The sequence below is a fragment of the Ochotona curzoniae genome, unplaced genomic scaffold (assembly GCF_017591425.1).
Source record: "Ochotona curzoniae isolate NIBS_2020 unplaced genomic scaffold, NIBS_Ocur_1.0 contig_64, whole genome shotgun sequence".
Classification (NCBI taxonomy): domain Eukaryota; kingdom Metazoa; phylum Chordata; class Mammalia; order Lagomorpha; family Ochotonidae; genus Ochotona; species Ochotona curzoniae.
Genome location: NW_024466502.1, coordinates 1966595 through 1993844, shown reverse-complemented (window position 1 = coordinate 1993844; position 27250 = coordinate 1966595). Strand labels below are relative to the sequence as shown.

Here is a 27250-nt window from a genome sequence, read left to right as displayed (position 1 = left end):
AGAACAAAATGCCATAAGCCATTCTAGCTTAGCCCAGGTGGAACTGGTTGTTAACTTCACAGCCTTGAGGTCAGGTGGTGTCCTGGTGCTGTGCTAGTGCTAGATCTGTTCAGAAGCTAACCAAGGCAGCCTTGGGAGACTTGGGAAATGAAGGGGCTTCCACACCCAGATGCGCATGCTCGCTAGAGGAGCAAGCCTTTCAGTCCCTGCTTGCTTCATAGAGGTGACTCACAGGTGTCAGACTCCCAGTGAGGATAGCCACAGATCACTTGTGTCTTGGTAGTAGGTATGTGCATTGACAATCCTTTGTGCAAGATTCAAAGGGAAAGCTCTGTGTGGGGTAAAATATTTGTCCAGTAGTGGAACTTGAACACAAGTCTAGCTCATGCCGAAGCAAATCAGAGAAGAGTCCAGTAAGCGAATGAGCAGCTTAAGAACATCGTCTACGGAAACCCCCCGAAACCTCCGAAGTGCTTTCGCTGCGGAATCAGGGCATGCCTCATCAAGGCTTGTCAGTACGGGCACCAAAGACAGTATCCCAACTGCCAAGGAGATTACAGGGAATTTGAGTGCCCTCGTAGGCCGAGAACTCAGGTCAGCCATTTCCTATCCAATCTCCCACACGGGGTGGAAGCAGCCCAGAACCTTCCTCACAGGGTCTAATGACATTGGAGCAACAGCCAGGAGCCCTGAGTGGTCCTCAGAGAAAAAAGAATTGTAGATTTCCTTCTGGACTCAGGAGAGGCGCTTTCTGTGCTCCCTACTTAGTTCCAACTTTGGCTCCCAATCCTCTCTTGCACTGACCATCAGGGTTGCTCCAGAGCCCCCAAAATAAGCTCAGATACACAGAGAGAGACTCATATGGAGAGCTTAGGACAGGAGAAAGTCAGCTTGGCTTTTCCGAGACCTCACTAGGTAGGATGCAGTCAGTTATTTCTCACTAACTAGAGATTTCTCTGCACACTCCTAAGACTGTTCTACTCTTCAGTTGTTAATATATTGCTTGTTAGAGTTATCAGTCTGTTTTGATTATTCTGAAATGCACCAAGTTCTGTAAAATCTTGCTTGAATACTATAAACTGCTAAATATAATTTTAAAAAGAACTATTTTGACAACATATTCTAGAAATTCTAGACCCTGACTATCCTCTATGTGGCTGCCATTGTTACTTTAGTTTAGTAACTTGCCTAAGATAACCCTATAAATATTATCTCCCCCCCCAAATAAAAAAGAACATTGTCTAGCTCTTAAAATGTTAGAACTAGCCCTACGAGTGTCTTCTGATCACAGAATATCTTCCTGACTCCATTTCAATGACATTTATGCCTCAGTAGGAGGGGCTAACAAATAAAATCTCAATGGAATGCATTTTTAACATCCCTTAAGTCCTTGTTTGCAGATGAAGCCCCACGCATGCCCAGAAGCAGCCACAGATCAAGCTTGCTTGCACCTTTCTAACTGCGCCAACTGCAGTTTATGGAAAATGAAGATATTTTGTTTCCACTGAAGATTCAGGCAGCAGTGCAGGACCGTGGTCTGTGTGTGTGGTCAGTGAGGGGCCTTGGTGATCCCCATTGCTCAAGCAAGCCCACACATCAAAGAATGTTGTTCTGTCCGCGCCCGGGGGTATGACTGTGGTGTGACCTCTAGACGGGCCACAGAGCCACAGAGCCACAGAGCACCAAGCCTTGTACCCAGGCGGGACTCCAGAGCCTCTCTCCAAACAGGCATAACAGTGTCATGTACAAATGGCTTTCTGCCACATCTAAAACAGTTGCTTAACCACTCACCCAAACTTTGTTCTTCCATTGTCTCCCAGGCTCTGGCTGTATCACTCAAAGGCCTCCATGAAGTTACAGAGCCAGAATTGTCAGCGGCCCTGTCCCTGGCACGTCTTGGGACGGGGTTCTCCAAGGATCTCCATCTGCATATGGCTTTGCACACTGGTTGGGCAGCCTGGAGCTTCAGCTTCAGTTCAGTCCAACTGAGAAATGCATTTCCATGATTCCCACTTTCGGAATACACTCACTCCTCTCCCAGCTTCCCCAAATTTCCATCTTTCCTCACTTCAGAGCTCAGCTAACTCAGATCTGGGTACACAGGCCCCTGAAGTATACCACTCGACCCGAGATTGTGGCCTAAGTAAACCATAGCCACACAACCCACATAGGCCAGCTAAACATTGCAAAGTCAGGTGCTGCCCAGTGACCCTGTTGTGGGCAGTTCTCAGCAACACCAGGACACCTGCTGCCAGTGCCTTGGTAAAGATTTTGTCCTGGTATCGTACCATGACTCTCCATGATTCTTAGGCGTGAGTTCTGGAGTCACGGCTTTACCTTTGCGTTATGACCCAGGAGAGCCTGGTGTATGGGGCTACTGTTCTCTTCAGCCTAAAATCCCAAGGGACCACATTGTCTTCATTTTGCATTGCCTCAACTCTCAGGGATAGCAGATTCAATTCCTCTGAAAGCTTCAAGCATTTCTTGTCAACCAGATGCTAATCCGCATCTTTACTGCAAAGCTAAGTCCATACACCTGTCCGGGATCGTCTCTGCTCCATTTGGAGATCCCTGGAATAGTGGAGAAAATCACCTTAACATTCTTAGGAGGTTTGCATAGTGGAAAGGTCTGTGAAGCAAACCTTCAGTCTTTCTTAGGCCTCAGAGAATCTGACAGGCCTGTGCCAGGTTTGTCTTTAGATCACATGTTCCTGAAAAATGCTCCATTCCACCTCTGCCTAGAAGTGAGTTCTTGAAAATTGTTTACCACCTGGAGACCTGGCATCTGGGAAGTTCCGGTCCATTCCAGTCCATTGTTGGTTCTTTGCTCCAACTCTTTACTCCCCACTCTCCCCAGTTTGACTCTGTGCAGCTGGGAGAACCCAGCAAGCAGCACTCACAGTTTGCCTGAAAGCCTCCCAGCCGGCTCACCCCAGCCGTTCAATGAGCTTCCTGTTTTCCCACAGCCCTACATGGATGCATGGCCACACTTCCCACCGTGATTCACATGTTGCCTCCAACATCTTCCTTGCCCAGAGCTTTCTTCAGGGCCACCGTGCTTCTGCCGACAGTCCCTCTAATTTCCCTGTTTTGATAATAGCGACCATCTTCCGGGTGCCAGGCGCTGCAGTAATTATCTCACTGTCATGTAAGAGCCCCCTCCAGAAGGCAGTGTCTTAGGTCCAAGGGTGGTGTCCATGACAGCTCGTGGTCCTTTAACTGGCTGGGCTACCCTCTGCAGTTGCACCTGGCTCTGGTCAGACAGAAGCTTGGCTCATGGCTGAGTGCTGGGCTGGGAAAACGCAAGTGGAGGCCAGAACAGCCAGGGTTCTCTGGCTGCCCTCTGCCTCTCCACACAACCTCTGCACGGGTACTCTAAGAAGCCCTGCTGCTTCAGGGGGTAAGGATTCTTAGAGGGAAGCCGGGGCACCCAGGACGTGTGCCCCAAAGGGCAGGGATCAGGCAGAAGCTGTTGGGCTCTGGCTCCACCACAGTCGCAGGAAATATCATCTTCTCAAATTTGTATTTGTTGGGCAACCACAAGGATTCTCCCAGCTTCAGTATTCTGGAAGAGACCAGGAAAAAAATTACAGTCTACCACAATTCCTCTGAATTATTCATGTCTTTAGAAGGACTCTGTGCTGCTAGTGTGAGAAGGACTGGACTGGTTCTGGGAGAAGCTCATGAGCTGTTGTTCAGCACATTGATAGTCATCGGAATAATGCATATTAATTAAGGAATTGTGCACCTGGGTATTCGATTCTTACAAGTTGCCACTTTGGGGAGTCTTGCATAATGTTGGCATACAAAAATGTCCAGTGAGTCAGGAAATTAGCTTTATACCTTTGCATGCACACTTGACCAATCCCCTTTTATTTTGTACTCACAGTGTGCCTAGAACTGAGATGAGGACTTTGTACCTAGCATCTGTTGTGTTCCTTTGAGATGGCTGTGAGCATCAGTGTACTGTGGATGTGTCCACCCACAGCATGCACTGGCCCTCCCTCAGGCCTGTTTGCTGTCCTTCTCGGGAATATTAGAGTTGTCTCGTTCGTTGCATTTCCCTCTGTTGTCTGGCTGCTCTCAGTAGAGCAGAGGAAGGCAGGGAGCGTTTGCTCTTTATTCACTGAGTCTCGGGAGATACTGCAGAATTGCAGAGAAGTGAATGAAGGATTGGATGAGCTCTGGACACAGGGCTGCCTGACTCAGCGGCTTCTCATCTGCATGATTCTGTTTCCGCAGACTGGGACACCAGGTCTGTCGGAGGGCACGGTCACTGACGCACAGCTATGACTGCCTTACTTAAATAACTCAGGAAAAGGACAAAATCCCCAGACTCCCAATATACCGAATTAGTAAAATAGTCCAGGACTTCTGTGCAGGGAAATCTCAGTAAACATGCATGTGCCTTTTCTAGTGTTAACATCTGTGTGTGCAGAGAAAGTACGTGTAGTAATGGCATTATTGCAATTTATAGTGAGAATATGTTAGAGGAATGAGACAGTGTTGCTTGTTCTGCCTAGCCTGTAGTAACTGTGGCTGGACTTGTCTTGAAGAAGATTGGGCCTTTTTCAAAATTACTAATACGGGATTTCTTCCTTTTGCAAGTTCGCATGGAAGAAGTTCTTAGCAACATTTTCCACCCTTGGCTTTCTTTTAAATATCTGTCTCTGTCAAGGATTCACGTGTGGCACATCAGTACAGCCCTTCTCCAGTTGCCGCATCCGTAAGGACGTGCTAGTGGCTAAACTCTGTCCATGGCACAGCGCCAGCTGACGCTGCTGGCTTCCTGCAGGCAGTGTCCACAGGCCCTGGAGACGCTCGCTGTCCGGGTTCCTCATCCCCAAGTCCGGGAACGCGAAATCCTACCAACAGGGTCGTCTCCAAGGGCTCGTTACCCTGCTCCATCTGGGGCTTCTTAGGAGGGCATTGTAAAAGTCTCTGACCAGAAGCAAATAGAGTTTTTCAGGTCGACACAGGTTGGAAGTCCTGTAGCAGTTTTCTCATGGTAGGCACCTTCCCTGAGCCTTCTACACTCTTGCATGAATGGATTTCAAAACATGTTGCACCGCCTACATTTAACTGTATTTTCAGTTTCCCTTGTAACTTTTCAGTCGGCCGATACTCCTTGGGATTTGTTTTCCACCTGACATCCTTCCTGGAGGGCTGGAAGATGTCTTCCACTCTCATGCTAGCCAGAGTGTGCAGAATTTGACTTGGCCAAAATCCTAGAGGCAGACCAGGGTCCTGTGTCCCACAATCAGGGGTTGGCCCCTGGGAGGTAACCTTGAGTCCCTCTGTTCCCCAGGCCGGGTCCCCTGTGAGGCAGACCGGGGTCCCCGCATCCCACAGCCGGGACTCAGCTCCTAGGAGGTGGCCTCTGCTGACCGCCCCCTCTGTTCTGCTCCAGCCCTGTCCCGGCCACGGCCACACAGCGATGACTACAGCACCATGAAGAAGATTCCTCCGCGGAAGCCCAAAAGGAGCCCGCACACCAAGCTCAGCGGCTCCTATGAGGAGATCTGGGGTCCCCGGCCCACGAACGGGCCGCCTCCAGGCCCGGCAGGTGCTCCCCCGGCCGTGATGGCGACAGAAGCTGAGGACGCGGACGCAGAGCCCGTGTACATCGAGATGGTGGGAGGCGCGGCAGCGCGGGCCGGCCCAGGGCCTGGCAGCCCAGAGCAGGTGGAGGCCGTGTACGAGGAGATGACCTTCGGGCTGGCGCCCGCGGGGCCCAGCCACAACACCAGTGACATCCCGCCGCCCTTCCCCAACCTGCTCCCGCACCGGCCACCACTGCTGGTCTTCCCACCGGCGCCGGCCACCTGCTCTCCCGCCTCGGATGAGTCGCCCCTGACGCCCCTCGAGGTGAAGAAACTGCCGGTCCTGGAGACCAACCTCAAGTACCCCGTCCAGTCCGAGGGCTCCAGCCCTCTATCCCCGCAGAATTCCCGAAACCCCAAGGCAGAAGGCGACAGGCCCACGTCTCCAGGTTTGGCTGCGCTTGACGGGGCCGGCCAAGGCTCCCTGCCGCCGCCATCCACACCACCACCCCTGCCACCACTGCCCGCTGCTCCCCGGCCGGCCGCGTCCTTCGTGTTCCCGCCCGACACCGTCGCCGTCCACACTGGGAGGGCGATGGCCACTGCGGATTTGTGCAAAGGGCCTCCGAAGCCTAACTCTGCCCCAGCTGGAGGCCCGTGCAGCTCTTTCGCCAAGGTACCCTGCTCGCCGGCCCGGGCAGCTCGAGGCAACCTCAGGAAGGGCAGCTGCGATTCCTCCTCGTCCCCGGGCCCTTACAGCCCCCCCGGCTGCAGACCCGTCTCCAGCCCCCTGGACGAGCTGACCAGCCTCTTCAGTTCCGGCCGCTGCGTGCTGCGCAAGTCTGCCGCGGGAAGGAGAATCAGGGAGGCGGAAGGTAAGCGCACCCTCTTTGTGCATTGTGTATGTCTCTGCACACAAGCACCCCTGTGTGCGTGGGGGGTGGGGTGGCCCTTCAGTGCAGGTGCAACCCACATGGCCAGGCAGGTAAGAATCAACGTTCCATAGAGCAAAATTAGACATTCCAGCTCCTGATACAGAAGTAGAATTAGTACATTGTCACAGTACTTAGAAGAGCAAAGTTGCATTGTAACTTCTGGTTTCTTGGTGGTGTGATACCTCACAGTGCTGGTTTTCCTGGTTCACCGTCCATCATGAACTTCTGGGTATCCCTCTCCTTGACACCAGCCCCGGGACAGCAGCTGGGGGTGACTGTGGGGTGACCACCTCCTTTGGTACCTCTCACTTGGCACTTCGGAAATTCACTGTGTCTTCCATCCATGCGCTATGCCAGAAACAGCTGAACTCAGGCAGGCTGACACCTGTGTTTTCTCACTGGTGGGTTTTCTCTGGGTTTTTTAGCCAAAGGAGCTGTGTGTACTTGAAGGTGCACTGGAGTGGGCTCGGCCCCAGGCTGGGGCGCCAGAGACTGGCCAGCCTGTGCGCGAGTGTGTTTGGTCTCCATGCTAAATCACAGCGTAGCCAGCACAAGGATCCTCTTTCAAAATGTTGTCTAATCTCTCCCCAGCAGCTCAACCTGTGCCACCTTGCCCAGGTCTGGCTGCCTTGGTGCCGAGTGTACTCTTTGTGATCACAGGAAATTGTATCATCTTCCAAAAAGAGGGAGTGGGCAATGGTCTCATGAAGATAGCTCCTCCTGTTCTGTCTTTGGGGAAAGAAGGGCAGACATGAGAAGTGCCCTCTCGTGACGGACTTGCAGCAGTGCCCGCAGAGCCGTGTGCCTCCCTCTGCCCCGAGACTGTTGGTATCCGCACCTGGCAGACAGGAGACTTTAGGGTGGAAAGTGATACTTCGTCCCTGGGAGCAGGTGGTGGGATGGGACAGGAGAGTTTGATTAGTGGTGCAACATTTTAGTTACACATCAGCCTGCTCCTTCTCCAAAAGAAGACACAAACATACCTACTCTTTTTGTCATTTAAGAAGGAAATTATTTTCACTGTGAAAACTAAAAGATCCAGGAAGCACTGTAAAGGAGTACAAAACAGGTCAAGACTGAGAACCTTAGCAAATGAGTGAACAAGCCGTGTTGTTCTCAGACCAAAAGAAGCTAATTGTTTAGCTGATGGGTTCTTAATTATAGGCCATTAATGAGCGAAATTATACTTCAAAATAGCAGAATGCTTAAATTTTTCAAGTTATGTTTCATTCTAAGGTCCAAAAAGAAATGTAAGAGAAACCATTTTTAAAAATAGTATTTGCTTTAAAACCCAGTAAGCCTCATTTGACTATAGATCAGAATTGGGCCAACTCTTGTTTTATTCAAGGAGATGTGGTTAAAGAATTCCAGACCAAGAGTCAGAGGCTCAGAGAGAGGAGAGGAGGCTCCCAGGCCTGTGTGTAAATTTCTCTTGGTCTCTCCCAGTGGTAACATCCATGTATCAAAACGCCTAGTAACAACAGTTTCTTCAACTCGAAAATTACAAGACATTTACTTTCCTACCGAGGGCTCTTTCAGGATGCCTTCCCAATTTGAAAAGATTGGTTTGAGCCATTGATGATTTCCTCATAAATACATGAATTGGCAGCTTTTGTCATTAACACAGTGGCTGATACACAGAAAATTCTGCCAAACGAGGCTCTACTGTTCCCACACACCAGATTACAGGAGCTTTGATGACACACTGGAGGACTCTGTGAGTCTCTGCGGTCTGTGATGAGAGGAATGATGCTGTTATGGGGTACTTAGTGTGGGTTATTCCTGCAGAAGGTAAGAGGGTGAAATATGGAAAGGGAAAATGCTAGTGCCGAGTGCTAAAGCTGCTTATGCGATTACCATGGTTTATGCAATTTAATCCTGAGGTCGATAATCCACTTTCTTCAGCAGGACTTGAGCAGCTGTTGTTTGGGACTTACTGTAGACTCGGGGTTTGCATCCTCTCACATTCTCAGCTCCCACTTTACCCTCGTAAGAGCCAGCTTTACATTCACCTGAAAGAACAGTCCTACCAGTTAGCACGGGTGTGTGTGTGTGTGTGTGTGTGTGTGGTGGATTCAGACCACTTCTTGTACATGTGAACTGCGAGGCAGTTGCTCTGTGCTCTGCAGAGAGAATCACACTGGCCCTTGCTCTTTGGACCGACATGCCCAGGAGATCCTGGCTAGATGCATTCCTAGCTTAAAGACGATGGTTCCCCGAGGTCTTCTGGTTGGTGCTCTGGCCAGCTGCTGTCCCATAGACATGCCTGCAGGAGGATTTCAGGCATTGGCCGTTGTTTCCTGTAGGCCCTGGCATATGCAATTTGAGGTGTGCAATCATTTACTCCCTGAGAGCCTGGAACACCCAGAAAATGTGCTTCATGTATACCTGGCCTTGTGCCCCGTAATCCAGTAGATCTACCTCACGCTGTGAGCTGACATCCCCATCTTATAGAAGGGAAAATTGAGGTTCCCAGCTGGGGGTCACCTTGCTCAGAGTTACCCAGGCCATGAGAGACGGAGCATGTCTTGAACATGCTGTCTCCAGACTGCTGCAAGAAGCTGCCAGAAGAACGGGAATGGAAGGAACTGTGGGCATCTGTGTGGGCTCACCAAGGTCCGACAGGTAAGCCCACAGTAAGGATGGGGAGCTGTGGCCTCAGGCCCAGGACAAGGGCCTGCTCTCCCTGGAGCGCACCTGCCATCCCTTGGCCTGGCTGTAAGTGGGGTTCAGTGGTTCTTTGTGTGTGCATTCTACTTACAAGGACCTGTCAATTCTCAGAATGTCCCACATCCCATTCCCTGGCTGGGATCACAGTACCGAATACTTGCAGATCCTTGGTTAAAAAAAAAAACAGTAGCTGAGCCCCAGTTGTGATTGTGAATCATGGGCCTCGTCGCCTGGTCCGAGCCATTAGGGTATTCCCTGAATGTGGATGGAGCCCACTAGGCTGCTGCCTTGCTCTGAAAGGCGTCTTGAGATGTGTGTGTCCAGGATTCAGAAAATCTGTCTGTGACTCCATTGAGATGTGACAGAGGGCAGTGTGGCACAGGAATTTGAAGAAAACAGGGGAGAACAAGGGTGAATTAAGGCAAATTCTGGTCTGTTGAGTATGCTTAAAAATAAGTTTATTTATTTTTAATGGAAAGGCAAATTTTTACAGAAAGAAGACACAAAGAGCTTCCATCTGCTGATTCACTCCCTAAATGACAGCACTGGCCGGAGCTGAGCTGATTCAGTCCTCATCCAGGGGCTTTTCCGGGTTGCCCAAGGCCTTGGGCCCTGCTCTGCTGCTCTTCCAGGCCACACGCAGGGAGTTGGGCTGCAAGTGGAAGAGCTGGGACATGAACCAGTTCCCATATGGGATGCCTCACTTGGAAGTAGAGGATTAGCCAGTTGAGCCATGCACTGTCCCCCAGAATATGTTTTTAATTGCTTCAATACTTTCCTACTCTGCGCATCTTTAGCTTCTGAAATGCAAATCGGAGCTTAAAATGATGAAAGCAAACCTGCTGTGAAACATAGGATTTCTTATCCCATGGTAGAGGCTGTTAAAACCGTCCTGGAAAAGATGGCAGTTTGACCCAGAAACGTATTTTATGGATTTAACCCTCATGCCGTTTCTCATAAAAATCACTTCAGCTAAAGTGAAATTACTGATAATTTCAGATATCTCTTTGATTACATAAATATTCCAAATGAGAATATTTGAGTTGAAGTTTTCGTGTTATAGAAACAATTTTTTACACTCTGATATTTTAATTCTGTAGGGCCATTTATTTTAAAAGGAGTGCTTTTTTTTAAGTTTGCCTTATGGAAAATTCAAACATATGGAGAAGTAGAGAGAAGGCCCCGGGATACATTCCCAGGCCAGAACTGTAACCCTTTCTGCCTGTCTCCTTGCTCAAGCACTGAATGAGTTCAGAATGAATCCCACTGTCAGGTCACTCTGTTAATAAATAGATAGATATTTTATCATAGGTATTGTTCAAGAGGGAGGAGATACTTAAGCCTCCATACTTGGTGCAGTCCGGTCTGTCCATTCCAGTCTTTGCTGACGTGAAGCAGCAGTAAGAGCCAGAAGCCCAACTATGCTTTTACTTCTGAAGGGCCAGCGACCTAGTGAAACAGCATTGCCCAGTCATGCTTCCTGTCTGACCTTCAGTGCTGGGTTCCCCCCGCATGGGCGGCCCATGCAGAGGAAGCCTGCCCAGTGCTGGGTTCCCCCCGCACGGGCAGCCCATGCAGAGGAAGCCTGCCCTTAAAAAGAAATGTGGGTTTCCAATGACAACATCAAAACAATATGGAAGATCACAACAGCATGACGGTTACATGGCAAGCCAGTGTTTCAGGGGCCTCTCTCTCCACTACAGAGTGGTTCCCACACCATGACAAGCAACACAAAGCATGGGACACCTGCAATGCCCAGTGTTGCCAGCAGAAGCCACCTGGCGGGCAAGGGCAGCATTGGCCGGGGACCATTCCCTGCCCTTGGTGTCTGAAACAGAAGCTCCTGCAGCACGTGGAATCTGTGCTGCAGCCTGAGAGCTGACTGCCTTATGCAGATCTCTCCTCTGAAACAGGATGAGGAGTCGACTCTGCCCCCGCCCCCCGACTTCTTGTCTGCATGCAGACCTGGCGTGCTGTGTCCTACCCAAGGTGGTATATGTTTCTCTCCCCGTGACTGAATTCTCTCCGTGGAGGTTTATTTGTTGGGGAGGGCTGGAGGGGTGCATAGGGGCATGTGAGCCTCATCCTTGCCTGTCTACTCCACTTTGGGTTCAACTCTCTGCTTGTGGCCTGGGGAAGCAGAGGAGGGTGGTCCAAGCCCTTAGACGCCTGGGAGACTGCAAAGAGGCATCTAGCTTCTAGCTTCAGATCAGCTCAGCTCTGGCCTTTGCTGGGAGGTGAGCCAGCAGATGGAAGACTTCTCTTTCTGACTTACATTTTCTCTGTAAAAATCCACCCATCAAATAACAATAACTAACTGCTGAAAAGGAAGGGAGGGAGGGAGGGAGGAATCCTAGCTGCTGTGCTTCTGAGCTGGCTTCCTTCTGGTGCACCTGGGAAAGCGGTAACTGCCACCCATGTGAGATCAGGTGGACTTTCTGACTCAGAGCTGCCTTTCCCTGTGTGTCTGTCCCTTTGTCTGTGTCACTCTGCCGTTCCAATAAAGGGAATACATCTTGAACAGCAATAGTAAAAAGAAGCCTGAAGCAGGAATCCAGGCCAGATCAGGAGTGTGGGATAGAGGTTTCTCCGTCGGTCTTAACCCCCAAGCAAAGCAGCTGCTCCGGAATAAATTCCTAAAAAGGTATTTTAAAAGAAAGGTTATTTGAGCAAGCAAGAACAGTGCCCCATAACTAAACAGAACAATAAAAAATGAAGAGCACAAATGACGTAAGCCAGTGAAAAAATGGCATTTACTACAATTTTTAACCAATATTTAGAAGATAGAAAATATTTATATTTGGATCTGAACTTCAACTGTGGATAAGCTGATTGGTAGGCATGCTTACCCACAGTGTCTTTGCCCTGTCTGTCGGCTGGAAGACCATGTTTTCCTGAAGGCCCGCGTGTTTGTTGCCATGTTCTCCCTCATAGCTTTCAACACTTTCTCTAAATGCCCAGAAGGTGAGAAGGCACGTTGTGAAGCCAGGGGCCTTTAAACCACACTTGTGTGAACTTGTTTCGCTCATTCCTTTAGAGTCACCCAATAAGCATTTTCTTAATGTAAGCATGAGGCTTGCTCCAGGGAACCTAGTAGTTAAACTAGTCCCACTGCAGTGGAGGGAAGCCAGTGGGTAGAGCCCAGCTCAGAAGAGTCTGGAAGAAGACAGGCACAATCGTGGAGGAGGAGCAGGTGGGCGAGCAGGGGTAGAGGGAGATGGAGGTTGAGGGAAGGCATCTTACAGGCATACAGGTCCTTGATGGTCCTCCTAGAGTGTAGCACGGATTCTCTGCGGAGAAAACCAGGTGCCTGCTGCCCTTGCTGGGACCAGTGCACTCTAAGCTCTGTGCTCCAGAGCGAGTGCTGGTTGCCTCCTCGTGTCTTCCAGGTGACGCAGGAAGTCAGCATAGACGCCTAGGATTGCTTCTGCGAGGGCTGCAGAGGTCCAGATGGGTGAAGTGGGCGATGCCTGCGGTGGGTGGCTATGCTGCATGGGAGCCCGACGTGTCAGCTGTCCGTGCCTCAACAGCTGCATTTCTAAGCGGCCCTCTCCAGGCGGCAGAGCGCACATCTGCTTCCTCCTCAGATCTTCTCCCTGGGCGGGTGAAGCACTGTTTACTAACAAACACCCAGAGACGCTCAGGGATTAAATGATTTTTCCCTTAATCACCAAAACAAATCCGTCACTGACTTAGGAATCCAGCATGTCTCATTTCTCCCAAATCCTAAGTTCTATCTTGTATGCCCTTCTGACTCTGAAAACAATTAAAATTAAAAGGTGCCAAGTCCTTCCCTTGGAAAGTAATTCCTTCTGGATGTTAAACCTAAACTCATCACCCGGAAAAGGTGTGGGAAAGGGCAGGAAGAAGTCTGCCCCTGCTCGGCGTGCCTGAGAAGCACACGACATTCTTACAGTGAGATACGCTCTGGAGGTCGTACACTCACTCCTCATCCTCATCAGTCCCTCCCATGAGCATGCTCTGCAGAATCGGGGGCCCACAGCACCCAAGGCAGGATGGGGCTCCTTCCTCATGTGCGAAACCATCATTTCCTCACTGAGTTTCTGGGTGTCCCAGTCCCTCTAGAGTTTCGCTTGCAGATGGAGGCCCTTCTAGACTGAAGGCAGACTCACGCTTAAGTTGTGTTTACTGGCAAAGAGTTCACCAACTCTCTTCCCTGAAGAAGCACCTGACTCAGATAGGGGAAGTTACCTTCAGTATCGTTAGGAGGGCATCTGAGCCTGCCCAGGCCCCAGCTGAAGTTTCGTGGCTGGTAAAGCCTGGCTGAGTGCCGGGAACTGTGCTAACAACTGTGTAGGATGAACCCAGTTCTGTGGTGATGTAGAAATGAGCCCGGGTGTCACCCAGAGGCCCACATTTAAGATCTGTTCTTAATGGGACTAAAGGAGAGCAAGTGGAATACAATGAACATGTTGGTAAGGCAGGGCCATTGGGAAATGAAGTAACGTGTCCGGGGGGTCCTGTGGAAAGGGATTTTGTAGGTAGGTCTGCGCCTTCTCTGATCACGTGATGCTCTGCACTGCCTTGCTGCTTGCCCGGAAGAACACCCTTGCCGGATAGCTGCACGATGGAGACCACCCAACCTTGGCTGTGAGCTTCCCAACCACAAAACCAAATAAACGTCCTCTTTCTTTCCTAAGCAGCCTGCGTTACCATAACAAAAACAGACCAATGGGAGCCGCGACTGTCAGCAGCTCCCAGATGAGAACAGGAGAGAGACACACGGGCTGCCTGAAGCCATGGAGAGCCCCACTGTGTGCACATCAGTGTGTGCAAGAGTGCAGTGCCTTCTCTCCTAAACTGCAGACACAGACACAGGCTCTGATGACAACAGTGCCAGAGGCCTCCCGGCAGGAAGCGGGACGCTCTGCCCCTCCATGGCTGTTTGCTGGGAGTAAAGGACCCACTGGCAACATGGAATATGGTGCCTCAGGAGCAAAGCCAGACAGAAGGCTATGCTTAAATGCTTAGATCAATCCAATTCCAAAGCTTGCCCTTTGAATTGTGCGTGCTGTCTTGTGCCCTGCACAGGGACTCCAAGTCAGGAGCTGCATAGCATGGTGGTCAGACTGTCCACAGCCCGTGGAACTTGACACGGGAAGGCCACAGCCGGAAAACCATCACACTGTCTGAGAGCTGGGTGTGTTCAATAGCACATTTCCCAGTGCTTCGTTCTGGGCTCCAAGCACAGGACGTTGTGGAATGTACCATCAGAAGGTGCAGAATGCACTTTACCCGACTTTCAGAAAATGCCAGTCTTCTCAGAAATGGATTATCTTTCAGAAGCAGTAAATATTTTATCATGCTATCAGCCATTGAAGCAAGTAGCCAGTGTGCACTGTGGATCTACACTGGATTGCAAATGAAAAGCCCAATGGGGGCTCTGAAGGGAAACTCAGACTTTATACTGGAAGCCACTTGCAGCAAGCCTTCAGCAAATCAATACAGGTCTTCCTAACTGTCCGTCTCATTATTGCCTCCTAACACACTGTCCTGGAGTTCTGCTCCTATTGTGAAGAAAAGACTTAGAAGCAGCGTGCTGCATGCAGAGCTCTCCTCACTGAAGCCAGACCGGTGCCACAGCCTCTCCTGAAGAGTAGAGAAAGAGAAACCCATTTTTAATTGCCTTCCAGTGTTTAGGGACTCATGACTGACTTGCATCATCTTTATGATTAGTCCCCAGACCAGCCTGGAACATTCCACACCTCTGTATGCGTGGTCTCTGAGGCCCCTGTCAGTTCCTTCTTAGGGGCCCCTGGAGTTTTTAGCTTTCATTCTCAAATGTAATAGCATTAGCCACCCCTATTGTCATGTTAATTATAGTAATGCAACAAATGACCACATGATTCATTTTTCTCTCTGTGCAAATACCTAGGCTTTGACGCAGGGCCTGAACAAGAGCAGACGTGAGCTAGATCTGGGACTTAGCGCTGATTCCTGGGAGAGTGTTCCTGTGCTGCATACCTGAGAATCTGTATTAATACGGGCCCCAGAGTCCCTGCAGACAGGCCAACAGCTCCTTCCTACCCGGGATTCTGGCAGGAGTATTGATTAAAACTAAGGAAGAACTGACATGTTCAGTTGGTACTCAAAGGTATTTTCTAGGAAAATATGCATTTTCTGGGTTTTCATTTTCATTAAGAAAAAGGTGATTGGAAAGATCCGATCTGCTGAGACAGAGAAGGCTTGGATGAGCCGGTGGGTGGACTGTCGCTCTGCCAGCTCCCCGTATCACCAAGCACTGAGCTACAGCTCGCACTGGCGTGTCCCTTACCCAAGCGCTTGTGTTTGCTGTCACAAGCCCTGTGTCTGTTTACACCTCTTCTTAAGCCAGTGACCAAAGCCGGCTACAGATCCTGGAGGACAAAGGAAACATTGCTTTTGCATTTCCGTGAGAATTGGATTGGCTGTGGAGCTGCCTTTATGTGTGACCGGAAGTAAGGTCTCCCTACACTGTTCATGCACTGCTTGCCTTAAGAATATCTGCCTGATTCTAGTGCAGTAGCCTAGCGGCTAAAGTCCTCGCCTTGCAGGTGCCAGGATCTCATGTGGGTGCTGGTTCGTATCCCAGCTGCTCCACTTCCCTTGCAGCTCCCTGCCTGTGGCCTGGAAAAACAGTCAAGGACGGCCCAAAGCCTTAGTATCCTGCACCTGCATGGGAGACTGGGAGGAAATTCCTGGCTCCAGGCTTTGGATCAGCTCTGTTCCAGCCATTGCAGCCACTTGGAGAGTGAACTAACTCATTTAAGATTTTTCTCTGTCTCTCCTTCTCTCTGTAAATCTGACTTTCCAATAAAAATAAATATTTTTTAAGGCTATCGTCTCCAGTTCTTAATAAAAATGCTCCATTCCAAGGTTGTTATCTGGCTGTCCACTTGCAAGGCAGGGTTCTGGAGCCGTTTGTCTCTTCCCTGTCTCCACTGCATAAACCTGAGGCACAACAGTCACAGCTGAGTCACTCAGATGCCACACCAGACGGCAAGGCCCTAATCACGGGCATAAATTTGAAGTCGTTGCAGCCCAGCAGGGGTTCTCCCTCATTCATTTGTTGGGACCTAAAATCATGTTTAATTCAGAGTGATACAGGGAGAGGCTGTGTGTGGGACACACAGTCACGTGGGATCGTAAACATGTCTTTTTAATCTGCTGGTCATTAGAAAACCCAGTGATGTGGTCCAGCTGCTCATCAGAGTGCATCTCCATGTCTGTGCGGAGCCCTCCATATGAGTGTAAAAAAATCCACCTCTAAAAGCTCTGGCCTCAAAGCAACGCATTCTCTTCAGAACTAGGAATTGCAGAGGCTAACTTTAGGTAACATGATAAAGCCAGCAGGAATGTGTCACATTGCTCTTTGATATTGAAAAAGAAAACCCGGGGAAGGACACGACTCCCTCACGCCTTCAGAAAGCCCTGTTGGTCTGTGTGGTGCCAGGCACCCTGCTTGGTGGGATGGATTATGCAAAGCGGAGAACCTCAGGGATTCCAGGGGCTGCAGGGGCTGAAGGTCAGTTAGCCTAGGGACACTGTGAGAACTCCTAGCGGGCCCCCCGCCCCCCATGGTACCTGTGAGTGTTCTGGGTTCTTACATGCCTGTTGTGACCCAGCGCATCCATGTCCCAGCCCATAAGGATGGTGCGTCCTTTGAAACACTGGACCACAAGGATGTACTCAGAGGGGTGGAGCAAGAGAAAGACAAAACAGAGAGGAAGGACCAGCGGACCAGAGGACTCTCGTCCCTCATGCCAAGTGCCAGTGTGGGCCTCGTCCTGTGTGCTCGAAGAATCATGAAGGGCAAGGTCAAACGATGCCTTGGAGTAACCACCAGGCTAGGCAGAAAGGAGAGGTTTCTCTTGATACTGCTATGTTCCTTGATGTGTAGACACACACACCATAGGAAGGACACAAATGACTCCACTGGGTCAAATGGGGTCTCCCTGGGCACACAAGTGTGCCCCTTCTGTCCTTTCAAGAGGCTGGCAGCTCCTCTGTGAGATGCCTTCTATGTCATGGACTGAAATTGAATCATAGGATTTGTAAAGAATTAGCGATGTCAGCCGAGGTGCCAGCTAGGACGCAGTGGCTGAGGTTATCAAAGCAGCCGCCCTGGAGCTTGCTGACGATTGTGAACAGAACCTGTCTGGTCGTTCGAGGCCGCCAAAGAACCCGCAGGTGGGAAGCAGTGTGTGCAGGCAGGGTCTTCAGCTGGTATCCATGGTGCCTCCACACTGGAATGGGAATATCACCCACAAACACATGTGCTCCCCGAGTCCCCCTCCCTCCAGGGTGGTGGCTCAGCCCCAGCTCTGCCAAATTCCCTGATGTCCCAGCAGGCTGCTCAAGGTCCGTGGCTGTAGCCCATTCCTGTTGCACGGGCTGTACCTACTGGCTTCCAGAGCCTTTGAGGTGGCTCCATGTGTAGCAGATTCCCAGCCCTCTGCTGTGACTGCATCTTTCCTCCACTGTCTGGCTCTGACTTGGTGCCTTGGAGGTGGGCAGGTGTTAGCAACTGGCCAGGCAGTAGATAGATCTTCCCAAGAGCAGGGCCGGACACCAGACCTGCTCTCACTTCCTGGGGAAGTAAGGAGGGGTCATTTTCCTAAACAAGAGCAAGTGGTTCTGACCCCGTGGTGTGGTGCATCTTTGCCACATGCTCATCGTTCCAGGATTCCTGGCTTTGCTTCTGCCTCAGGGGCTGAAGTGCAAAAACCGCTGCAGCCTACGTAACCTCACCACCTATCAGGTGCTGCTCAGACCCGGCTCTAGGCCAGGTCGGCATTGTGTGCAGGGAATGCATAGTCAGCTGTTTATGTAACAGGACGCTACTGCAGAACCAAGAAAGGAAAAGAAATGGACTTTTTTTTTCCCCCTCTTCCATGGCAGGGACAGAAGAAATGGGCAAAGAAATATTATGCAGTTGGTTCAATGAGAAAAGAAATTGGCACAACTTGATTTTTCTGTGCATTTTGAGTCCTGGAAACTCTTAGCCTAACAGTTGTCTGGATTTTCAGTGACTGCATCCTTCCAGCGCTGGGCACACATTGCTGGAGCCACGGCTGTTTCTGACTTCAGCTCCTGCTTCCCCCGCAAACCCTAATCCTACCCCGCCTGCGGTGACAGAGGCTGAGACTGGGGCAAGCAGCATCGCCTCCCACCCTACTCAGCCCAGGGGAAGTGAGCATTTGTGGCACTCTGTCATACAGCACGGCTGAAAATGCAGTCCGTGGTTCCTTACGCAGGTTATTTAAAAAGCAGGTGTGAGCCCTGGGGTCAACTCCAGGCTGTGTGCATGCCAGGCCTCATGATGACCACAGCCCTGTGTCTTGCTTGTTTGCTTATTAAGTGACCGATGCATGGAGACTCATAAGCAGCCTGCCATGTATGGTGCATGTATGTGACAGCTGTGTCAGTGCCTGGCAGCCAGCAGATCTACTGTTCCCTTCCCTGTGTCTAGTAGGCCCTGGAGCCTGCATTTCTGCGTCTATGAGCAAAGGAATGAGGATCAAACTTTGCCTCCTAGGGCTCAGGTATCCTAGAACCAGGCTGGCCCAAATCCGTCACCGGCCTCTGGGTCTCCCCACTCCGTCTTTCCCCCTCTCGGCATACAGGTGCGAGCTGCCACACAGGACACCTCTCTCCGGCCTTGGAGCTTCGGAAGAATCCCCGGGTCTGTGGGTGCTTTCGTTGCTTGACGTTGGTCCCCGCTGACCAAGGTCACTGCCGAATGCCTGACTCATGCCATCAAGCACAGCAGGGTGGGGGCTGGTTCCTCCAACAGCTGGGAGACTTTAGAGAGACCGGTGGACACAATCTAGAAGCTCATTTCGGGAACCGGCAGCCAGCCGTGTGCATGACAGCGTCTCGGGGCGGGCGCTGGGAAGCAGGGCTGCTCACACTGTCCAGCGCAGGAAGCTGCGCCGCGTGCCCGGCGGCTGCGCTGTGGGCATCGGGGCCCTTCCCTCCTGCCAGGCCCGGAGAGCAGGCGCATTCCCTCGGGCACAGCGGCCTCCCCGCTGAGGAATTTTCCTATAGCGGCACAGGCTGCTATGAGTAATGACTCCAAGATGTATTTTCGCATTTTTTATGCCTGACATAGCACTCTCAGGATTAGCTCAGCCAAACTCTCCGAGTTTGTTTTTTCTGCCGCGTTCCTGAAACCTGGATCCTGTCTCAGACTCTTACAAAATAACACTGCGAAAGGATCCCACGTGAGGGTGATTGAAGGGAGAGCAGCGAGTTCCCAGCGTGGAGGGCCCTACCCCACTGTCTCCCTCTCCTCCTGGGCGTTGCTAGGGTCCTGAGACACCCCAGTTTACCAGCCCCAGAGGACCCACCCCCACCCCATCTGTCCTCAGCAGCTTCACTTCCCGCCCAATAAGCACCCTGTTTGAAAATCACAGCGCGTCCAAGCGTGGGCGGCAGGCAGTCCCAGCAGAGAGAGGTGAAGGGGCCATCCTGCCTCTGTGAGGAAACAAAACATGGGGTGCTCAGGCCAGCTCCTACTGCCCCATGCCCGCCCGGGGATTCCCTGACCCACAGCCCCTCTTCTTCCTGGAATGCAGACGCCGACTTCTTCAAGCACACTCATCGGAGCAGCCAGGACTTTGCAGAAATCCCTGCTCTGCTCCTTTGCTCACATTGGCCGGGTCTCCAGCTCTTGCTTTTGGTTGTGGTGTCCCCTCCACACAGCCAAAGTGACCAGTGACCGCTGCCCATTGGTTGCTTGTAGTTCCTCAACTGCCCGCACGGAGCGCTCATATTCAGACTCAGGAGTCAGGGCTGTCACCCCTGCCCTGTGTAGGTACAGGAAATCCTTGCACTTCCTTGGCATGGAGTCCTGCAGCTGTCCACATGGACGAAAGTCAACAAGCTGGGGCACGGATGTGCTCACCTAGTTGGGTTTCACTGGAAGGAGGGCATCTGTAAGCAGAGGCTGACACACAGTTAAGAAATTCAAGAATCCCGTAGTTAACACCGAATACGGAAACCCCCCTTAAGGGGATGTCTCTGTGGATGTTGCAACCCCGTTTCAGCAGCCGGGATACAGTTCCCAGCCCACTGCCACAGAGTCCCAGAAAACCAAGTCGCAGGGAGGAAGTACATGAAGCAAGGAAAACATGCAGGAGTCAAGCTTGGGAGAATAAATGTGGGCAGGCGGTAGCGGCAGGGCCCCTGGATCTGCACCAGTTGCAACACCAGCCAAGTTGTGAAATGTTGGCTTGCAGCTTACCCTCTGGGAGCCTCAGTGACCTCATCTGGGAATAGACATGTCCTTGATGATTCTGCAGTTCTGTTAGGGTCTGTGTCGGGCAGAGAGCCGACACCCAATGAGAGATGGGACTGCACGTCAGATGACTGCGCGAACGTGCAGCACTGACCTTGAGCTCTCATGTCTTACCTCCAGAAGGCCCTGCCCCTTACTACTTCCAGGGTCAGCCTTCAGGAGGAACGCTTTTAAAATTAAAAAACAAAACAAAGCTTCACAGATGAGGTAAGGATTATAGTGCGACTTGCCTGAGAAATTTTAAAGGCTGCCTTGAGTATTCTTGGACCTTCTAATTTGAAACATGAAAATACTTTTTTAAGATTTATTGATTTATTTGAAAGCCAAACTTAGAGAACGAGAGAGAAAAAGAGAACTTCCATGCACTGGTTTACCGCAGATGGCTGCAACAAGTAGGTTTGGGCTACCCTAAAACAGGATCTGGGAGCATCTGAGTCTTCTGCGTTGTTGTGGGGACTCAGTGACTCGGGCTGTCTTCTGTTGTTTTCCCAGGCAAATCAACAGGGAAGTGGATTGGAAGTGGAGTAGCCAGAACAGGAGCTGGCATCCACTTAGAATTGCCAATGTGGCAGGAGTAACAGCTTAACCCACCAGGCCTCAACATTAAGTCCAACACAGGTGTCCTCTCCTCCTCCTGGAAGTTAAGGTGACCTTGGGATCCTGGCTGTGACCCATGCTGTCAGAATGCCAGGTAGCCCCCAGTGCTCTTTGTCCTTCTAGCTTAGAGTGTCCCCTTTCCAGTGATCTGCCTGAGTGCTTACTTGGTTATTGTCAGAGAGCTTGCTGGGAGTCAAACTCTGTATCTGGAGTAATTTTGTAGCGCCTGGCACCTAAGACCCTGGCACAAGAAATAACTAAATAACTCAGTAAACAACCGAATTACAAATGGTGCAAGTGCAATGAAACAGCCACACTGGAAGTGTGGGCAGATGTGTCTCAGTGTAGTGTGTCAGTGATCCAAGTGTGAAAACTCAACCTGCTTTATTGACAGGCTGACGCTTTTTCTGAAAAGGCAAACTGGAGCCGACTACACTGGGTAGATGTCTCTTCATTCTCAGGCCGTTCCGTAACTTTGCAGTTAAGGCTAAGCAGTTAAGGCCGACTCAGCTTTGTGCTTGTGTCATGGCTTAGCCGAGGTCTTTCGCTTTCCTTCATGCACTGGGTTGGGAGGCCTGTGGCTCCATTGATCCTTTGAGGATGATGTCTTCTACCGCATTCACGCAGCTCTGCTCCTCCCTGGTACAGTCTAGCCAGCATTTCCTCCCTCTGCCTCTTCACGGTTCTTGCTCAGCAGAGAGGACCCGTGCTCTGTGTAACTGAGAGATCTGTGCAGGTGACCTGGCGCAGGACCCACCTGCTGTACAGGGCCAGTAGGGGAGTGGCCATGCACACACTGCATCACTGACTGTCCAGGTGCACTGGTCCAGGTGCCCCTGGACCGTCCAGGGGCACTGGACAAGCACCTGATGCTGTAGCACGGCTGAGCACAGGATTCGGGTGCGTGAAAGGGTGAGTCCCAGAAGAAGAGTCAGAAAGAACCAAGCAAGCAACCAACCAACCAACCCTGATTAACAATCCTTTCTCCCTTTTTCTCCTTTCTCTCCCTCTCTCCCCATCCTCTCTCCTTTTCTTCAGATTTCAGGCAACAGAAATTCTATCAAGAGTTTTAAGCATGTCTGTTGCACAATGCAGTCTGTCTTTTAGTGAACAGAAAATGTAATTAGAGTTTGTTAAAGTTCCATCCTGGCATGTTCCAGCCATATGAAAGTAACCCTGATTCTCCGGGGACTAAAGCACCAGTAGCATCACTGCCCAGGGGAGCCTGGTTTGGGTTTTGGCTCAGAAGTGCGAAAATGCTGTTTCACTCAATCTAAAGTGTAATTATGCAAATGGTGTGTATTACCGCTTTTGAATAATTTGTTGACCTAAAACTTAAAGGTTTATCTTTTCACTTTTAAAGACTTATTTACTTATAGTTATTTATTTATTGCAAAGGCAGACTTATGGCCAGAGCTGAGCTGAGTAGGTTTGGGCTACCCTAAAACAGGATCTGGGAGCATCTGAGTCTTCTGCGTTGTTGTGGGGACTCAGTGACTCGGGCTGTCTTCTGTTGTTTATGGCCAGAGCTGAGCTGATCCAAAGCCAGGAGCCAGAAGCCAGGACCTTCTTCTGGGTCTCCCATGTGGGTGCAGGATCCCAAGGCCTTGGGTCGACCTCTACTGCTTTCCCAGGCCACTGGCAGGGAGCTGGAAAGGAAGTAGAGCAGCTAGGATACAAACTGGCATCCATATGGGCTCCCACACATACAAAGCAAGGACTTTTAACCACTAGGCTGCCTAGTGCACCAGGCCCCAGCAAGGTTTATCTTTAAGATAGTCCATTATGTAGTAGCTGAGACTTGTCCCACAAAACATCCAGCACCCCATATGGACAGCTGTTCCTCTCCAGCTGCTCCAGGTCTCACCCAGCTCCCTGCTTATGTGCCTGAGAGCAGTAGAAGAAGCCCGAAGCACTTGGCTCCCTGCACCCATCTGGGGGGCCAGGAAGAAATTTCAGGCTGCTGGCTTCGGCTTGCCTCAGTTCTGACTGCTGAGACTATTTGGGGAGTGAAGCATTAGAGAGAAGATCTGGCCATCTCTAGCTGAGGCTCTGCCTTTAACTAAATAAGTCTTAAAAAAAAAATCCTCCCAAGAGGCGGGAAGCTTTGTGCGGTTCCTGAAACATGAAGGCCTATCCCAGGAGAACCTGCACAGCCTGAAAAAGAGCTGCAGCTCAGGGAGTGGTGGGCAATGGGAAATGGCTGTGTGGGACACTGGTGCTTGGTTTGCGATCTCTGCCCACGTGTGGACCTTGCCCACAGGTCCTGTAGGAACGCCAAGGAACTCCCCAGCCTTGGCATTGCCTGCATCTCCTTGGTCAGTGACCACGTAGTTTTTGGAAAAATCAGAGTGTCTGTATTGCTACATGGGGACTGTGGCTTCTGTGCCAGTACATCTCAGAACACGCAATGTGAGCACCCAGGTCACCCTTCAGGAATCATTTTAGTGCTTAAAATGCACAGTGGTGTTTTCACTATTACAGTTCCGAAAAGGCTAACAGAGGCTTTCACAATAGTGTTGTATATGTTTGAAACTATAAAAAGTCCTCGGAAAGTTCAAAGCAAATGTATACCATGAAGAAACCATGTATACATTTCGAAAATGGCTGCATCAAAAGAACCGTATTTTGAGTCCATTTTTTTATGAACTTATGGAAAAGGTTCTTGTGTTTCTGCTTTCATCAGAATTGCGAATTTTGCCTTAGTCTATTCCAAAGTTATGAGTTAAAAAACAAAAATTAGGGACTTGAACGGGTTGCCTTCTGTAGCTGGGCAACCTACAGCATGCTGTGTGATGTGTGTGTTGGTATGTTTGGAAACTCAGATTATGAAATCTGTTTCCCTTCTCTCTGTGTTTAACAGTAGCATTGCACAACGTGGTGAGCATTGCATAAGCCACGGACTTAAGTGAGGATTAATATCAGTTTGTTTTCATTATAGTTAAGATTTGATGAGTTCTATGATTTTCTTCTAAACTTTGATTTCAAGACTGTTTGGTATATTGTATGATAAAATAATCGTGTCTTTTGAAATTTATTTTAGGTATTGAAACTAACATGAACCTGACTGTCCGGGATGGTCTCCCTCCATCAGAACTTGCTTCAGAGACTCGAGATAAAAATGCAAATAGCCATGGAATCCAGTTATCTAATTCCATATCCAGTGCAATAACTGCTGAAAATGGAAATTCAGTCTCAAATGGTAAGCCCTGTCTAAATTCAAAAGTAAATATGTAAATGTCTTAAGATTTTATCAACCTGTCCTTGGAAGAATAGATTTAAAATACAAAGGCCTAAGAACTAGAAAACAGACTATTAGCTGTGAAACTGTAAGAATGATTTTCAGCCAATTATTATTCAGAGTAAATCACATTGTATTTGATATTTGTTGATTTTGCAGGGATTTGGGAGGTCATCTTACACGGGGCAGGAAAAAATGGATGCTCCACGAATAATTCTAGCTTGAGAATATGTGTCTTCTAAGAAGTGCGCAGGAAAGTAACATGGAGGGACAGTAGGTGCCAGGCTTCCCTGGGCATGTCCAGTAACATGGAGGGACAGTAGGTGCCAGGCTTCCCTGGGCATGTCCAGTAACATGGACGGACAGTAGGTGCCGGACTTCCTTTATAAGTTTGGTTGTGTGTAGCCAATGCTGTGGAATGGCTGCTGAAACATACATGTCTATCTCACACAGGAAGGAATTCAGGCGCTCCCGACTGTTAGATTAGGCCGAGCTTTCCCTGGGACCATCCATAACATCCATGAGAGTCAGTGGGATTTTTGTCAGTTCTGATCAGAAGCACTGCAGTTCTGTCTGGATCATGAGCTGTTGCCACGGCACCGGTGTGGGTGGAGAGGAAGATGAGGGGTGCCTATCAGTCTTGCATGGAAGCTTGTATCTTGATATACTAGGGGCACCTGCCTGTCCGGAGAGAAGGCTGAGACGTGCAGCTGTGCCTCCCGTGCCTCCTGGAGATACAGGCATAGAATGTGAGTCTGGGTCCCACCAGACCGAGGTGGGTCTTAAGCTGTCCATCCTGAGAGCCATGGTGAACGGAAACCAGGGGCCTGAGCTCACCCGTAAATTATCCCGGAAGTCGGAAATTGGATTGAGATGCTCCAAGAGAACAGGGCTGCAGACTCCTGGGAGAAGCGCACGTAAACCTATGAACAAGGACAGGCCTCAGAAACACCGCACACCACCCAAATCTAACCGGGCATGTAAGTACACAGAATAAAAGTACAAGCAGAAACAGCTGTCAAGTGCACTACTGCTACAAGTGCTGCAAAGAGTGAGCTCAAATACATGCAATGCACCCGAAACCCAGTATTTCTCTGTTTCACAAGATTAAAGAAATTGGAAATGATAAAGAAACCTATCTAATAGAATTGAAAAAAAAAGAGTGGAATAAGTAAAGTAAAGTTATATTCAAATAAAATCTATTACAAAATAAACTGGAGAGGCAACGGGTGAGTCAGGATATCTCTAGAATGGAACATGAAGGATCCAAAGACAAAAATGGGAATGCCAGGAAATGGCTAAGGGGCACACAGGACCCAGCTGGGAGGGTTACTGGAATCCTGGGGAGAGAGGGGAGAAGCCGTGACCGAGAGAAGCGTGGTGAGAAATGGCAGAGAGTCCCCAACACTAACCAAGGCACCACAGAGCAGTTGGTAGACTCATCAGCTTCAACATAAACCGTTGCTAGAACCCAGTGATCCTACTCCTGAAAGTCTTCGTGCGAGAAATGAGACAGTGTCTACTTCAGCCAGTCATGGAATTCCGAAAAGTCCCTCCGGTGCTTTCAGCTGGTGACTGGATTGCACCCAGACTCGATGCAGACGCTATTTCCCCTTCTGTGCCTTCTGTGGGCCCTGAGGCTGGCAGTGCTGTCTGCCATCTGAGGGCATCAGCCAAAACCAAAGCCATCTTAAGCCCTGACTGAGGGATGGCTCTCGTTCTCAAGGGTCCTCATTGCTCATGGCCAGACTCAGGAAATTCACGTCCAGGCCCATGACGTCGGCCTCCTGTCTGGACAGCCTCACACCACAGCATTTGGCTTCCCTCAGGTCAAGCATGCCAGAGATGGCACCCAGAATGCAAGCCACAGTGTTTGCCTGACATGTCACATACCTACACCCCTGTCACATTCTCTGTGTTGAGAATGGGTCCCTAAATTCAGTCCTCACTTTGAGGGAGAGGATTCTAAGGAGGTGTGACTGCCCCGAAGTGGGCTCCATCATACAGCTGGCCAGCAGCTGGGCAGGCTGTGCAGTATGTCAGCAGGCGGGCTTCACAAAGAGCAGAATGGGCAGGTCCAACACATTTCACCAAGCGCGAGTCAGAATCAAAGGGCCAGAAGTGTGATTCTGCGTGTGTTATGCTCTGGAGAGGGAAAAACCCTGGGGCAGAGCAGCAGGTAATGGCAGCTGAGCTCAGGGGCACGGCAGACAAGCAGGAGTGTCAGTGGCCTGCAGGTGCGTGGCCCGTTTGCCCTCAGGAAACAGCACCGACAAGTCCTTGGGCTCACATACAGCACTGATCAGAATGCGGTAAATTACTGTTCCCGTGGGTGAAGAAGAGAATTAAGGATGTTTTCAGAAGTAAAAAAAAGAAACACTGTAACTCAAAACACTTAGAGTGGAGGGAAGAAGGAATCCTGAGGGCGTCAGACGGACACAGGTGCGTCCCACTTCACATACTGATAAGACTAATTGCTCGTCAGAACTCAGATCAGCTGACACAAGGATGCCTATGGGATGTTCAATTTCTAAACACATCAAAGAAGGATGAATAAAGATCCAATCCACTAAACTACGGGGAAGAATGGCAAACTAGGAAAATCTGAAAGTTAAAGCAAGTTTAAATTTTAGTTGACAGATCTTAAACCACATCTAAACACGGGGGTTGTCTCAGTTGTGTAAAACTTTAAAAAGACTCATTTAGTATGAAACTACATTGAAGAGAATTGATTAATAAAACACTTCTAGGGCCCAGCTTGATAGCCTAGCAGATAAATTCCTCCCCTCACAGGCCTGGGATCCTGTATGAACACCGGTTCTAATCCCGGCAGCCCCAATTCCCATCCAGTTCCCTGTCTGTGGCCTGGGAAAGCAGTCAAGGATGACCCAAACCCATGAGATTCTGCACCTGCGTGGGAGACCCAGAAGAGGCTCAGGCTCCTGGTTTCAGATCGGCTCAG

General features: G+C 50.2%; 1 protein-coding gene across 1 annotated transcript in view; it reads left to right on the top strand.

Annotated features, from left to right (window-relative positions):
• Positions 1 to 27250, top strand: part of MYO16 (myosin XVI) — a 361148-nt gene that overhangs the window by 296702 nt on the left and 37196 nt on the right. The window contains exons 31-32 of the mRNA XM_040991535.1: positions 5411 to 6418; positions 24091 to 24249. Of these exons, the coding sequence (XP_040847469.1) occupies positions 5411 to 6418; positions 24091 to 24249 (1167 nt within the window). The remainder of the gene's footprint in view (positions 1 to 5410; positions 6419 to 24090; positions 24250 to 27250) is intronic.